Source organism: Heterocephalus glaber, unplaced genomic scaffold, assembly GCF_053883595.1.
Source record: "Heterocephalus glaber isolate CG9 unplaced genomic scaffold, H.glaber_assembly_v1.0 deba00001447, whole genome shotgun sequence".
Taxonomy (NCBI): Eukaryota; Metazoa; Chordata; class Mammalia; order Rodentia; family Bathyergidae; genus Heterocephalus; species Heterocephalus glaber.
The window spans coordinates 1222806-1238690 of NW_028258299.1; the positions used below are offsets into that span (position 1 = coordinate 1222806).

A 15885-nucleotide genomic window follows, 5' to 3' on the forward strand; every position below is an offset into this window, starting at 1 on the left:
AATTACCCAAATTGAAACACAAAGGGAAGAAAATTAACCAGAACAGAGGGAAACACAGGCAGAGACAGAGCTCACATCAGGGTAAGCATGGGCTACTCCCCTAAGATTGGGACAAGGCGAGGATGTCCTCCCTCACCCCTCCTGGTCAGCATCACGCTGGAGGCCCCACTGGCTCAATGAGACGAGAGGAGTAGAAGGTAAACATGAACAATTTACATATAAATCTAATAAAATATGTATGTGGAAAACTATAAAGCGTCAATTTAAAAAAATCTCATACATGAATAAATGGAGAGACATTTTATGTTCATGGATTAGAAGACTAATGTTCCTAAAAGGTCAGTTCTTCTCAACATAGCATGTACATTTAACAGCGCTCTGATCAAGTCCCATATCAACAAGCAATTCTACAGTTTGTACACAAAGGCCAAGCCCTAGCACAGTGAAGGCCACAGTGAGAAGGGTGGAGTTGGAAGAATTACGTGTGATCGCAAGACTCCCGCATGGCTACAGGTCAGCAAGAGCGTGGGGCACTGACACTGAAGAGGGTCGTAGAAAACAGGTCAGTGGGCAGGCGGGGCCCACAACAGGTGCACACAGTCCAGCAGCCTTTGCCAAAGCCAAAGCAAGGCACCGAGAGAGGCGTCTCTCCCACGGGTAACACTGGGACAATGACACCAGACACACAAGCCTCACACTTCACGCAAAAAATTAACTCACGATGAAGCACAACATGAGCACAGTACACAAAGCCACAAAGTATCTGAAGCAAACACAAAAGAGCATATATGTGGACTCAGGAGTGGTAATGACTTTCAAAATGTGACACGAACAGGGCCGAGGGTTTAGCTCAGTGGTTCCGCCGCCTGCCTTGCAAGCGCAAGGACCCGAGTTAGATCCCCGGTACCAAAAACCAAACCAAAACAACAGCAACAACAACAAAAAGTGACAAAAATAGTATGACTGGAAAAAAGCAAACAATGGATACTAAGTGTTAGTAGAGTTAAAAACTTCTGCTCTGTGAAAGACCCACTAAGAACAAAAGGATAAGCCACAAAGTGGAAGAAAAGATCTGCAAGCATTTATCTGACAAAACATTTTTTTTTTTGGTACCGAGGATTGAACTCAGATCCTTGCGCTTGTGCAGCAGGCGGCGAAACCACTGAGCTAAATCCCCGGCCCTGACAAAAACACTCTTATCCAAAATGTATGAAACACCTCAAACTCAAAAAGGGAACATACAATCTAACTGGGAATGGGTAAAAGTTCTGAAAAAGATGCCTCCTCAAAGAAAATGCACAGTGGGGAGAGAAGCACACGAGAAGATGCTTAGCACATTTGCCACTGTGGAAGTGCAAATTCAGAACACAGTGAGACGCCACCACCTGTCTGTAGAGGGACTAAATTAAAGACAGACTGGAGAGGCCCACACTGGCAAGCGGCAAAGCCGGAGGACTCCTCACTGCTGTGGGAATGCAAAACTGTTGGTCACCTCAGCAGACGGCTGTTACAACATTAAGCATAATGTGATCCAGCAATCACGCTGTTATATCGCGAGGGTCAGGCGAGACAAGGAAGGAGGAGAGGGTAACTCATGCTCAGTTTACTGAGGATGTTGAGGGTGCACTAGAAACGTTTGCACACAGGTGAGTGTCACACACACACACACACACACACACTCCTCCTGACTCCACCAGCTGACAGAGACTGGAAGCTACCACGTGCCAGGAATGGCAATGAGTATGGCTGCAGGCAGATCCTGGCTTAATTCTGTTATCCAATAAAGGTGACCAGGGCCTTCGGAACAATGGCCAAGTTTACAACTGGGACAGAAGTACACAGGATGAGCTTGGGGTATGTCATAGTGGCAAAAAATGAGAGTGCTAACTCTCATCTCTAGAAAACCCCAAACCCACGATGATGGAGGAATGACAAGGGTCACAGAAGCCAACCAGCTGAGAGCTCCCAATGGTAGAGTTAGAATCGTCCAAGTTGCAAATATAATAGTACTGGATTGTAACCCAAAATATAAAATAAGCATCCATGCGTCCAAATTGATATAATCATAGAATAACTAAGGGAAAAGAGACAAATCCCTCACACAGAAGAATTCCAAACACTGCACGTGGACTGTCTGTCTGCCTACAGGGGTGTGAGGATAACGTCCCCACTCCTCGAGAGAATGCTGCAGGTAGCAACTTCCTCCCAAAGAGCACGGAATGCCAAGGAGAAAAGCACCTTTACAGTGCGGAGAGCTGACAAATGCTACTTCGAGCCAGGTGATCAGGGGACATCAAGAGTGAAAGCATGTGCCCTTGATCGGTGGCCCCTGCCTAATCATAAGAAAAATATCAGAAAAATCCTAATCAAGGGGCATTCTACAAAGTGCCTGCCCAATACTGTCAAGATCATGATGACAAAAGAAGGAAAATCTGAGGAGATATCACAGCCAACAGGAGCCCAAAGAGGCTTGACAACAAAATGTAGCAGGAGGAGGACACAAAGGGAAAATTGGGAAGTTTGAATAGTCTGGATTCTGTTAACACTAATATTTCAAGACTGGTTCATTACATGTGATAAAGGCTTGATATTAATATGATCTTAATAGAGGAGGCTGAATGTGGCAACATAAGAACTTTTACTATCTTTGCAATAATTTTTTTTGGTACTGGGGATCAAACCCAGGACCTTGTGCTTGCAAGGGAGGCAGTGGCACCACTGGGCTAAATCCCTGGCCCTCTTTGCAATAATTTTATAAGATTAAAGTTATTCTACAATTGTACTATATTACTTCAGAAACCTGAACAAAATGTCTGAGACTTGTGGGACAATATTAAATTAGTTAGTTCGCCGCCTGCTGTGCAAGCGCAAGGACCTGAGTTCGATCCCCGGTACCAAAACAAAAACAAAAACAAAATAATAATAAAATTAAATGAGTTAGTATTTATTTCACTAGAGTCCCAGGAACAATTTTTAAAGAGCTCATGGCCAAGAATTTTTCAAAATTGGTAACAGATGTAAACTTACAATTCAAGGCATTCAGTATATCCCAAGCAGGATCTATACATAGAAAAGCACAACTATAGCACTGGGAACTAAAGACAAAGAGAAATTCTTAGAAGCAGACAGGAAGACACCAAAGACCACCCAAAATTCACAGGAACAACAGCAACAGTGGTGGCTGACTTCTCATCAGAAATAATGGCAGCCCATCAAGGACCCGAGTTCGATCCCCCGTACCAAAAAAAAAAAAAAGAAATAATGGCAGCCTGAAGATGATGGAACAAGCCATTCAGGTACTTGAGAGAAAGCCAGCAAACCATCCGCTTAGAATTCTATGCCCCCCAAAAACACATTTCGAAGGTGAAAATGCAATAAAGACATTTCAGACAAAAGCTAAGGGATTTGCCTCCACCAGATGTGCACTACAACAAATGCCAACGTGTCTTCATGCAGAAAGAACATGAAGCCAACTGGACACCCAGTTTGGTGGGAAGGAATGATGAGCCCCAGAAGGGACAAACAGAGGCACTAAAGTATTGTGGGAGAGCCAGACGATGTCTCTGACCAGTGTGTGTCCACCAGTGTGCATCATAGCCGTAACAGCCACTGAAATCAGGGTGGAGGGCCTGTGTCTCTGGTTCACAGTTCGTGTCCATGGCCTTCCCAGACCCCACGTAGGCTGCCTCAAGCTGGAGGAGTCCTGTGGCCTTTTCGGTGCTGCAGCTCACGAGTGGGCCCGAGGCAACAGTTCCAATGCTGAGTCACATGAGATGGACACATTTTCCCACATTACCCCTGACTTACAGCATTTCACTATTATCACAGGAAGCTGGGGAGGTTCATCAGTGCCACTTCCCCGGTGAGAAGACTGATGGGAGGTGCGTCAACCTGGCCCAGGTCATGTCCACAGCAGGGGGCAGAATTTGCACTCAGCCCCAGGACTGTCACTGAAAATCTCTACTCTTCCAAGTAAGAGAAGAAGCAAAGCAACAAGACCCCCTCCTTGCAGAAAAGTTGTGTAGAAAAGAATTCTTCCGATGCCAAAATATGATCAACAGGAAGCATATGGGCCGGGGATGTTGCTCGGTGGTGCCTCGCCTGCCTGGCAAGCACAAGGTCCTGAGTTCAATTCCTAGTACCCGGGGGTAGGGGCGAGGGAGCCTATGGTTCAGGAAGCATATAAATAGACTCCAGTGAGAGAAATGTTCTCCTTCGTAGTTCAGAGAGGAGTAATATGCAACTGACATGATCTTCTTTTCATTCCTTTACGTTCACTTAAATAACTTCTGCAATGGGCCCAGTCACTTACAGACTCTCTATGTTTTAAAAGATAGTTTGGGCCTTCTCCCTGAATATTTTATTTTCAAAGTTTTTTATAAAGGTTTCCATGTTCCTAGACTTAATTAAGACCTTGATTTAAGTATTTATGTTCCCTCTCTTCATTTCTCTGTCTCCTTCTCTGTGTGTCTGTTGTCCTGTCTCTGCTTCTCACTCATAAAGAAAGCTACAAAGAATTGTGATGGAAAAACTTGCCCTCCCCTGAGAATGTACGATCACAGGCCATTGTCGTGCAGGTGTGTGGGTGGATTTATGGGCCACGTGGCCAAGGAAACCAGTGTGCAGCAGCCTAGGCTGGTAACACCCCAGGTGTCTGATGGAAACAAACACATATTCTCAGAGGGAAACCTTCTCAGTTCACACAACTCAAGTCCTACAGGTAAAGCCAAATTAGATACGGATTCATGTTTATGAAAAAAGCCCTATGAGTGAGAAATAAACAGAACTCTCAGAGTTTCAGATTTGTGAGTTATCTACTCCAAAAGATGGCATCACTGGCTCCAAATTTTGACTCCTCTCTACACCCCTGTCTTGGTCACGGTCATTGTTCCATCAAAGGAGCACAGGAAATTTTGCTTGTTCCAACTGTGAGTTTCCCATGTGACTTGCTTTGGCCAACAATATGAGGCAGGACCGGTCGTATTTCAGGCAGGGCCTAGGCCCTCAGAAGCTTGTGTATTCTCACCTGTCCTCTCAAACTCCTGCCACTTCCAGGACAGAAGCACACCCAGGTCCTTGCAGGATGAAATTTCCATGGGGTAGAGCCACTCAGCTGAGCCTGACCAGGGTCAGCTGACCCCAGCCCAAGTATAGGTATGTGTCCTGTTAAATAACTCTCTTATAAGTCACCGGTATTGGGGTGGTTTTAAGGGATCAATAGATAACTGAAGCAGAGCATAACATTAGCATGACTGAAATATTTAAAATAGTTGAAAACAAGGACAAAGAGCATTTAAACATCAAATTTAAAAAATCAGTTTTACATTCTAGGAATAAAAACTGGTAGATGTTGAGATTTACAAATGGTCACAAATTAAAAATGAGTGGGTTAAGTACTAGCTATTAGAGCTGAAGAGAGATTCAGTAGATTGGAATACAGTTCTAAAGAATTTTCCTGGAATGCAGGACAAAGTCTGAGAGGTGGAAAATATGGCATAAAAATCAAGACATGGATGTTAGAGTGAGAAAACCTGAGCATATAGGTCATCAGAATTTCAGAAGAAGAAAATAGATATAATATCTAAAAAGATGCTAGCTGAAGTTTTCTAAAATTAATAAATGCTATTAATGCTCAGATCTAGGAATCACAACAATCCAAAGTCAATAAAAAATAATTTCATAGCCAGATGCCTCATGGTAGAAACACAGAAGAGCAAAGAAAAAGAGTAAATGACTCAGAGAGGAGCCCTCAGAGAGAAAAGATGGCCCAGCTGGTGAAAGAATGCAATTAGATCGACAGCAGACTTCTGGCCAGGAGCAGTGGGAGTCAGCAGGCAGTGAAAACAAGCCTTCAAGATAGAAGAGAAAATCTAGGTCCAATTAAGCTGAATGAATACTAAGGAATTGTAATGTCCACAAATACTAAGAATTTACTGCTGGCAGGCTGTTGTAGAGCAAGGATATCCAGTGTCTGATCACAAGAAAGGAAGGCTTGTGGAGGTACAGAGTTGGAGGTCTTGCTCTACAAGGTTCCTGGTTCTGCTCACGTGGGGCTTGCAATGGACTGAATATTTGCATCTTCCTCAAATTCATATGTTGAAGCCCCTCCCAAATGCGAGGAGAAGATGAAGATTAAAAGAGGCCATAAGGGTAGTTCCTTAATCTAGTAGGGATGGTGTCCTTATAAGAACAGGAAGTGACTTCTCCACTATGTGTGGACACAGCAGAAAGGCAGCTGTCTGCAAGCCACAGAGAGAGCCTCAGCTCACCAGGAACCAAAGTGACCAGCACTGGCCTTCTGTTCTCTAGAACTGTGAGAAGATGTATTTGTGTTTTGAAGCCACTCAGCCCATGGCATTGTGTCAAGGCAGCCGTGGCAGACTGAGGCAGGGCAGAGGCCTGGGTTTTTACCAATTACCCTGGTTATTCTGATTCTCAGGTGAATTTGTAAGTACCCACTCAAAACCTAGAGAGGAGCTTCCCAAACTCAGTGTGCAGATGCATCACTGGTGATCTTGCTAAATGCAGACACTGGTCCAGCAGTCCATGGAGGTCTTACATTTCCAAAATTCCATGAAGCTCTCAGATGATCCTGACATCCCTGTCCATGAACCACATCTTGAATAGCAGACTTCAAAGCATGTGATTCAGAAAGAAGAAAAGTTGTTTCCTAAGGACTACTGGGGATGTAATCGGTGACGAGCACAGGAGCCAACTGGGAGGTGCAAAGTGGAGATTAACATTGATGTTGTTTCCCGCTGCGGGGAGGGGCATCCGGTCACTCCCAGGGCCAGCAAAGCCTCTCTGATCTGTAAGAGGTAAGGAATAAGGTTGGCTAACCGGGGGACAGGGCAGGGACACTGAGAGAGCTCTACCAACAGCCGGGTGCACAAGGTCTGCCTGTGGCTGAGACCAGCCAGGACACAGGGAGCCCTGGCTCCAGCATGAGCCCAGGACCAATCAGCAGCCGCAGGCTGGCACCAGAGCAGTGCCTCTGTCCATTTTCTGCTGCTATAACAAAATAAAAAGGGTGGGAACTTTATAGAGAAGAGTTCTTCAGCTCATAGTTCAGGAGGCTGAAAGCCCACTATCGGGCAGCCACATTGGTTTGGTGTCCTGGTGAAATGTGTCCAAGAGGGAGAGATGGACCCCGGCGGGGGGCAGCCTTGTGATCTTATAGCAACTTCCTCATGAGGAAAGAAGCAGAGGGGAGAGAGGGATGGGGAGGAGGAGGAGGAGAGAAGAGGGGGAAAGGGGGAAGAGGTAGAGGGAGGGAGGGGCGAGGGGAGGAGAGAGGAAATATTTGAAAAGATGGTGATTATTTCCCCAAATGAATGAAAGATAGCAAAGTCAAAAGAATTTCAGAAAACCCCAAACTTCATAAATACCAAAATACTTACACAGACTTCCTATATATACTATGGCCAAACTGCTGTAAATAAAAATTCATGAACATAGTATAAAAGAAGAAGAAATTCATGGCTAAAGGAAGAAGGATATGAATCTCAGTAGCTTCTCATTAGAAATTATGCAGGCCAGAAGACAATGGAGTGACAGGGAGGTGGATACTGGTCACCTCCTGGATTCCACGGCCAGAGAAAATATCTTTCAAAGTGAACACCAAGTGACTTTTAAAAGACAAGCATAAGTGCAGAGAATTCAAATGCACACCTTCACCACTAGGAGTGGTATAGGAATTTACTCAGAAAGACGGAAAATGGGGCCAGGAAGGAATTTGGACAAAGAGGAGCATTGGAAATGTTTTTAAAAAGTGAGTGAGCCTGGTAACATCACAGAATCCTGGAAAGATGATTAACTCCTTTTACCTGTGCAGACCAAACCACACTGTGCCACTGAACTCCTGCCTAACAGTTACAGGGGCAAGAGCATCTCTGGAGGTTTAGAGGCACACTGTGTCCTGAGACAAGCGGATCCTGGGGAGATTCCGGGGCCTTATGCAGTCCCAGGGCTGGCAGCACCAGGAAGCAGTGTGAACAAACTCCATGTGGCGTCTCAGGTTAGAAACTGTCAGAGGGGTCCCTTTGCATCCTCACTTGTAACCTCTGTGGAAGAGGACAGAAAATTACAGCTCTATGTGCCAAATTAAAAGCTGCTCACTTTTAAACAATTGTTTTTGGAGATAAGATCAGAGAAGTCAGGGAAAAATTTTTAATTGAGTAATGCCATCTTGAATGGGCCCACACCTAGAGGGATTAACAACTGACACCACTATGAATTATCCTTGGAAATCCCACAACTAAAACTAAAATCTGTTTTAAAAAACAGATTTGTTATTTGAGATCCAAGACAGGCCTTGTAATAAAAATAATTTGATAGAGAAAGGGAAACTTCAAATAAGTTAGTTATTAATGATAGGAAATGCGATCCATTACTCCTCACAGTTCACGTGTGAAAAACACCCTATAAAACATTGTAAGCGAGGAGGCTGGATTTAACCAAAAGTGACGGACTAACCTCTGTTGGGTTAGGGCCCCGTGGCCTGTGGAGCTCGACCCTGAGTACTGGACGTCAGTGACAGTCCCGAGAGTCCACGGGAACGCCTGACACCGTGGTACTAAATCTGACCACAGCCTGCACGATGGACAATCTCATAAGCATCGCTGACAGTAAACCACTGAACACTCAAGTCAGGCTCTCCTGCATGTTCCTCTCTCATTTCCATCTTACAGAGAAGGAAGCTGAGGCAGAGAGGTGTTATGGAAACTGTCCAAGGTCACGCAGCTGTGATTTGAGGGGCTAGAGTGCCCAGCCATGCTGTCCCCTCTGGTGCCAACCATGCCTACTGTGCCTTTCACTGTCTACACTGCACAATCAAGAGAGATGGGTCCAAGGACCCACTTCAGTGACACAGGAGACCCTGCAGCCAGGGCAGGCAGTGTGCATCTGGTCAGGTGGTAAATGCCGCAGGCTGTGTGGCCACAGCAGACTCCATGTCATGTACTCAGCACTGTTGTAGGAGGAGGCAGCCATAGAGAGCGTGCGAACAGGTGGCTGTGGCGCTATTCCAATAAAACTTTATTGATAAAAACAGGCAGGGGCCGTAGTTTGTTGGCTTGCACGCCAGACCCTAAATAGGGCAGCTTCCGAGAAGCAGCATTCCAGCACGGGTAGGGGATAGGGCACAGGACTGTAAGTTTTGTAATCACATTTGACTTTTCAAAAAAAAATGTTTGTAACTTCTAAAATAACAAGCAATTAAAACAAAAATGTCTGGGATAACCATCAAAGGGTTGAAATACAAAAGCTCCAAGCGAGTTGATGGAAAATGGAGTGAAAAATTATAGACCGATCCCAAAGAAGGGAAGAAAAGAGCGGAGACAGACTCCAGGAACCAAACACAGTAGGAAAAGCACATTTTAGTAAAGACGGTGATCGTAGCTAGACAAGACCCTCCAGAAGACAGGCCTCCAAATCCACACAGGGGTTGTGTGAAACACAGAAAGTTGCCAGAGACAAGAACGCAGGACACGCAGATTAGCAAATGCCAGTGAGTAGCTACTGTTCATGAAGGACAGAAGGACTTTTAAAACAAAACAGAACTTAGGGCAAAAAGCATTGTTCAGTCAGAAAGAGTCAACTACATAATGATGTGCAGAGGAAGATAGATTAATTTCGTGTATCTAAATATGAAGTTGTCTTACATTTATGAGACTGAGTTTATAATATGTATTGAAACTTGTACCCGTGTAATAAAGAGTTAAGCCTTAAAAAGTTAAGTTAGGTAAGTTTGTGTTTGACATGGGAGCTAGAGGAGATTGGTAATTTTTTTTTATGAATGCACATTTACAATATGTAATGTATACATTCATACATTCATCCTGGGAAGTCAGTACACATACGAGTTGCAGGAAATTGGTAATTCGCTGCTGCAAGGTTTTTACACACACACACACACACACACACACACACACATACAAAAAAACCTCACCCCTTTCAATAACTGAAAGATCAAGAGCCAGAAGAAAGCGAATATACCGAGTTGGCAGAGCTTGAGCTTGAGGGCAGGAGGACCCCTCCCTGTTTAAGGGGCTGGGCGTGTCCCTCAGCAGGGCTGGACTATCTGCAAGACTGACAGGAAGACCTGGAGAATCCCCCCAGTATGGCCAGGAACCAGGGTTTCGGACACCAGCCCAGTTCAGCCAGAAACCGGTCATAACTCAGAAAGGTAACTTGAACTCACCTGTGTCTACAGATTAAAAGTCTAAACCTCAATAACTTGTGAGTCAAGTGCGAACTCAGAGTGGAAACGAGAAAATACAGACGTGCACAAGAACAAGCCTGCACAGAAAGCCTCCCGCCAGCTCCTCCTGGACTGAGGACAGCTGTGGGTCACTCCTGGGGTCCGGGACCCTAGCAGAAGAGCCAGAGTCTGCATGGAGCTGCAGGGGGCTAGGAGACCCCAGCTGCGGGAGGGTGCAGCACTGGAGGGAGGGCCGAGGACAGACAGACGGGACAGGTGAACAGCAGTCAGAGACCTCGAGGAGACTCGAGGGCCCCCGGGGAGAGGAGGCTGGCTGGTTCGGGCTGCTCCTGTCTCCCGGGACCACCCAGAGGAGGAGCAGCGCCCCCACGGGCTGGTAGGGCCACAGGCCTCTTCTCAGAAGCCACAAACCCAGGTGTTTGGAGCCCAGTGAGCCCCAAACAAAGGTCCCCTGCCTTGGCTCCACCCCAATGCCCGCCGGCCCTGCTGGAGGCCATGGGGTCCACAGACCATGTGGCCACTGGGTGGCAGCTGCGCTCAGGTGGGTTCTGCCTAGGGCTGCCCACTGGCCATGGGCAGCGCCCACTTTGGGCTCCAGGAACTCTGTCCCCGAGGGAACATTCTAGGGACACTGGCCCAGGTAAGCGCTTCACTTGCAGCCCTTGCTCCCCACTGGAAGCACCAGCAACCCCAGCACCAGTCAGCACTGAGCCCAGGTGCCTGCTGCCCGGCCGGGGGTGTTCCCCACCCCAAGGGTGCATCAGCTCCTTCACTGGGCCTTGTAGGGGGAGCAGGAGAAACGAAGGGAGTGGGGAGCAGTTCCTGGGGCAGCTGGGGTGGCGCTAGGCAGCCCTGGCCACGCCTCTGCCTTGGTGGCCCCCACCCCACTGCCTTGCAGTGAGCAGAGCCTGGCCTGGGCACTAGAGCCGGGACATGGGCAAAGGTCACCAGCGGGCAGGACCGATCGGTAATCCCGTCCTCCGGCCGGCGGCTAGGTGAGCTGGCCGAGAGGGTCCCCAGCTCAGGGGCGTGGGCTCCTGCTGCCGGGCCCGGCTGGGAACTGCAGCACCAGGGCTGCAGAGGCAGGCAGGGGGTGGCGATGGGGCGGGGCGTCTGCGGCACTCCTGCGTCCAGCCCGCCCAGTTCAGAGGCAGGGGGGCGGTGCGGAGCCGCAGAGGCAGCCGCTTCACCGCGCGCCCGCTGGGAGTTCTCGGGAAGGCCGCCGGCGCCCTGCAGGTCAGCGTCCTCCGTGTCTTCCCGAAGCCTGTCGGCCGGCAGCACAGAGGGAGCCTGGGTGGACAGGAAGCCCCGCCTGCCCCACGGGTCGGGTGCTCGCCTGGCCGGTGCAGACCCCGGGCGGGGGTAGCAACACGGGGTCCCCTCACTCACCTCGGCTGTAGAGGACGCCCAGGGCCACCAGGGCGCCCGTCACCAGCAGGAGCAGGAGCAGCAGCCCCCTCTCCAGGAAGCCTCGGCGCCTCTGCACTGCCCAGCCGGCTCTGTCCACCATCCCCGCCGGGCTTTCTGGCTTCCCCATCACCAGGCTCTGGATAGAAGGTGCACAGCTGAGCGTCTGCAGGCCGAGGGCAGGGAGCGGGAAGCTCCCAGGCTGACCGCTGTCTCCCCTTCCAGGTCTCACACTAGCCCCGGGCAGAGCCTCCAAGTGCCTGGGGCCACCTGGGGGCGGGAGGCGGCCTTGTGGTGGGCCATGGGCAGGCTGTCTCAAGGTCAGCTTCTCTTGGGTCCCCTGCCGCTCAGGTCGGGTCTGCAGCGGACCCAGGAGCCTCTGGTCCTGTGCTGTCCAGGGGCCGCTGCAGTGGTGCTGCCTGTGCCTGTGGGTTCTGGACACACGGGCTTGGGCGCTGGGTCAGAGACACTGTCCGGGAGGCAGTGAGCTGGAGCCCAGGTGCCGAGATGGAAGGACAAAGAGGACTGGCACCCCGCAGTGGTGACCATGAGGACCAGGAAGGGACAAGCAGAGTCTGGCAGCCTCAAAGCCCAGCCCTGGAGCCACCTGGCTGGGGTGCTGCTTGTCACTGCAGAGGGGACACCGTCCTGAGCCAGCTGGGCTGGGAACCTCCGGGTGAGTCCCTGTGAGGGCCGCGTGGGCCCCTGGTCTCCTCAGTTCCCCGACAGGGTGCTGAGTGGGGCTGGGACCTGGCCTTGTGCCCCCTCCGTTGCCCCCCTCAGTCTCCTGGCTATGGGTGGCCTCGGGCCTCCCCTGGTCTGCAGGGGTCCCCTTGTCTAGCGCCTGCAGCCATGGAACCCAGGAAGTTCCCCCAAAGGTCCCCCCCCGCCACCGTCGACCTCTCTCCCAGTTGCTGCTGCCAAACCCTGGAGTCACCCTGGACCCCTCGTGCGACCCCATGCCCATCCAGCCCTGAGGCCCCAGTTCTCCCAGAACCGATGTCCTCTCATTTCTGCCCCACTGCCTGCTCCAAGCCCACCACACATGCCCCAGCCTCTGAAGGGTCTGTCCCCACCTCTCCCGAGGGGCCCTAAGCAGGGGATGTCACTCCCAGGGCCCCTGGCTCCCATGCCTCCTGGAGGAGCAGCTGGACCTTGTTCTCGCCCCTGGCTGAGATGACCCTTGTGACTGCCACTGCCCTGCAGGCACCCCCTCCCTAGGCGCCTTTGTTAGCACCGTCCACCTCCAGGTCCCCTCTAGAGTCACCTTTCCTGGGGGGCCCTTCCCTGACCTGGCTTCTGGGTGCAACTGGAAAAGTCTCAGTCTGTCCTCTGCTGTGCCCCTCGACAGCCATGGCCCCACTGGCACTGACCCATTCCTGTTTCCACTGGCCCCTGAGGCCTCCCTAGGGGCAGGACTCGGCCTGCGGATCTGCATCTGGACTAGTGCCCACCGCCCGGGCATCCACACAGCTGCCCAGGGACAGAGACCCGGGCACTCACACACCCAAGAAGGAGTGTGAAGCGATGCGTGAGTGAGTCCTGGCCAAGGCTGCGCCCGTCCTAGGATTTGCAGCTTCGGTTTCAGGGACACTGTACTTCCTTGCTCTGAGTCAAACTCACACGCGCATTCTGCCAGCTCCCTTCATTCTGTCCCGTAAGCTCTGCCCCCCCCGACTTCCTGTGGGGTGGACACTCCCACCGTGAAACCCTTCAGATGGAGCCAGGTGACCGAGCCAGAGACAGTGGGGCTGTGTGCCAGGCTCCGTGGTGTCTGCGGCCTGCCAAGGCTGGGCCCTGGCAGCCGAGGTCCCATTGCCTGAGATGGTGCAGGCATCTCTCTGGGCTGTCATGCAGGGGGAGAGGCAGGTGCGGCACCCAGGAAGTGCCCTCTAGGCCTGTGGGAAGCAGGCTAGCCTCCAGGGTGTCCCCAAGGCACTGCCCTGGAAAGCAGGCCAGGCAGCCCCTTACCCAGCAAACCTCACCCTTCCGTCACTCTGGAGCGGCCACCACCCACAGTAGGTCCCTGAAGGCTGGGTTGGGGGGGTCCTGGAGTTGGGGTGCTCTGACCAAGGGGTGGGCTCTGGTCTAGGAGAGCAGCAGCGGGAGGTGGGGGTGCACTGTGAGGTCACTTTGGGCTGCTTCCAGCCTGCTTTGTGATGCCGTGAGGGCTCCCTGGAGGCCAGGTGACAGCTTGGTCCAGAGTTCCATGGTCGCTAGGGTGGGGAGGGGACCCCTGCTGCCCAGGCCCCTCTCCTGGTCCACCCCCCCCACCTGGCTAGGAGATGTTGGCCAGGGGCTCTGCAGGCCCTGGTGTCTTCTTCCTCTACTGCAACAGGGTGGTGGGCTCGGGGGCCTTTCCAGGTGGGGGACTCCGGCTCACAGTGGGGCAGGCAGGGCTGCAGGGTTGTCCCCGCCCAGAGACACCGGGCTTCCCAGGTCCAGCCAGTCACCCAGACCGTCTTGATGGGGTACAGGGTCTGAGCAGAGCAGGCCCCCACAGAAGCCCAGGGGTCCCCTTCTCCAGTCCTGCCTCCCTTGTGCTTCAGATCCCCAGCTGGCAAGTCCTTCCTTTGCTGGGGCCTGGCTCTGCAAGGGGTCTGGGCGGCACCAGGCCACAGAGCCAGGCGTCATGGGGCAGACAGCGCCCACGTTGGAAGCTTCCAGGCAACGAATGTCAGAGGGCCTGGGAGGTTGGGCCTCAAACTGGCCCCCACTTTCTAGGTGACTGAGCCAGGGCCTAGCGAGGCTGGCTGGGGTCTCCAGGCTGGCCTTGCACCTCCACTCCCTGCCTGAGGCCTGCCCCACGCTCAGCCCAAGGCCACCAGGCCACCAGGCCCCCGGGACCCAGATGCAGGCTCATCTCTGAGCCCACTTTCCCTTCCCAAGCTTGGGGCTGCCCGGGTCCTGGGCCTCGCCTAGTGCAGACGGGAACCAGAGGCTGGGAGCCCAACGAGGCGGGGAGAGGGGGCTGCAGAGCCCAGCCCTGGCCAGGACTCCTCATAGGGCCCACACGGTGCCCGCGCGCGCGCCACACTCGACACATCCACCATCCCAGGGCTGCGGCCCAGCACGCCGAGGGTGGATTCTCATGCTTCACTTCGAGGAGGGCAGGGGCTCCTGTGCACCCTTGCCCGGGTGGTAGATGGAAGGTGTGGAGCGCTGCAGCCCAGGGCTCCAAGGAGGAGGCCACGAATGGGAGCAGGGACAGCCCTCCTCACCTCGGTGCCCCTGGCTTTCTACCGCCGCGGGGCTGAGACTTCCTCCCCCCTGAAGTGGGATTGCAATGTGGGGCAGGAACTCATGGCCACGTTCTCTTGAGGTGGGGTGCGGATTTGGAAGGAAGGGGACCCTGAAACACAGAATGGGGCGGGGCGTCTGGTTGGCTGAGATGAAGCTGAGGATTCCGAATTCCTGGCCTCGGAGCTCCGGGTGGAAGCAGTGTTCCCAGAGTCAGAGGACATGACCTTCCCCACACCCTCAGCAGCACCTGGGCCAGGTGCCAAGGAGGCCCTGGGTGTCCTCCACGGCCACCTCGGTGGTGCTAGACCTGTAATGAGGGCCGGGCCACCGGCTGGGCAGGTGTGCTAACGTGGTGGCCTGGAGTTCGGTCTGAACTCAGCACTGTCCTTGGCTGGGGAAATCTAGATGCCACAGAGCCACAGTTAATGACGGAGAGGAAAGAACCGAACCCAGGGCTGCCCAGGGAGCTGGATGGAACTGCAGGGCTTGAGCCACTGGACCTGGCCCTGAGATGGCCCCAAGGCAGCGCATTCTTGTCTGGGACACTTAGGCTGAATTTGGTGTGTGTGGGGGGGTCCGGCTGGGCCCAGAGGGGAGGGTGCTTGGGCAGCGAGGCCTGGGTCTGCAGGCAGAGCAGAGGTGGTAGGCGGGGCCATTCGGTCCACTGTGTCCCACTACCACTGGGTGGCTCTTTGGTGACGGAAATGGCTTTCTCACAGATGTGGGGCTGGGTGGGTCCAACAAGGAGGCTCTAGCTGGTTCGGCAGGAGGTGCAGCCTGGGTCACAGACAGGGCCTTCTGTGTTCCTGTATTGTGAAGCGGGCAGAGGTCTCTCTGGGTTTTTGCTTGCAATCCTGGGGATCAAAGCCAGGACCTCACACACGCTCGTCAAATGCTCTTCTCCCAGAGCTATACCCTGAGGCCTTTTTATTTTGAGGTAGAGCTTCCCAGGCTGACTTTGAACTTGAAATCTTGCCTCAGCCTCCTGAGCAGCTGGGATTACAGGTTGCAGC

At 52.2% G+C, this 15885-nt stretch overlaps 1 protein-coding gene across 5 annotated transcripts in view; it reads right to left on the reverse strand.

The window, feature by feature from the left end:
• Mmel1 (membrane metalloendopeptidase like 1) overlaps window positions 1-13862 on the reverse strand; it is a 30855-nt gene extending 16993 nt beyond the window's left edge. The window contains exons 1-2 of one of the 5 annotated variants that reach the window (XR_002389013.2): window positions 13615-13836; window positions 11612-11768 (exon numbers count right to left, since the gene is read on the reverse strand). Coding sequence is in view for 4 of the 5 variants with exons in the window: in XM_021243480.2 (XP_021099139.1) it covers window positions 11612-11759 (148 nt within the window). In the remaining variant the exon portion in view is untranslated. Of the gene's footprint in view, window positions 1-11611; window positions 11769-13614 lie in introns of all 5 variants that reach the window. The other 4 variants (XM_021243480.2, XM_021243482.2, XM_021243478.2 and 1 more) reach the window with 4 other exon arrangements.
• Window positions 13863-15885: the final 2023 nt, after the last annotated feature.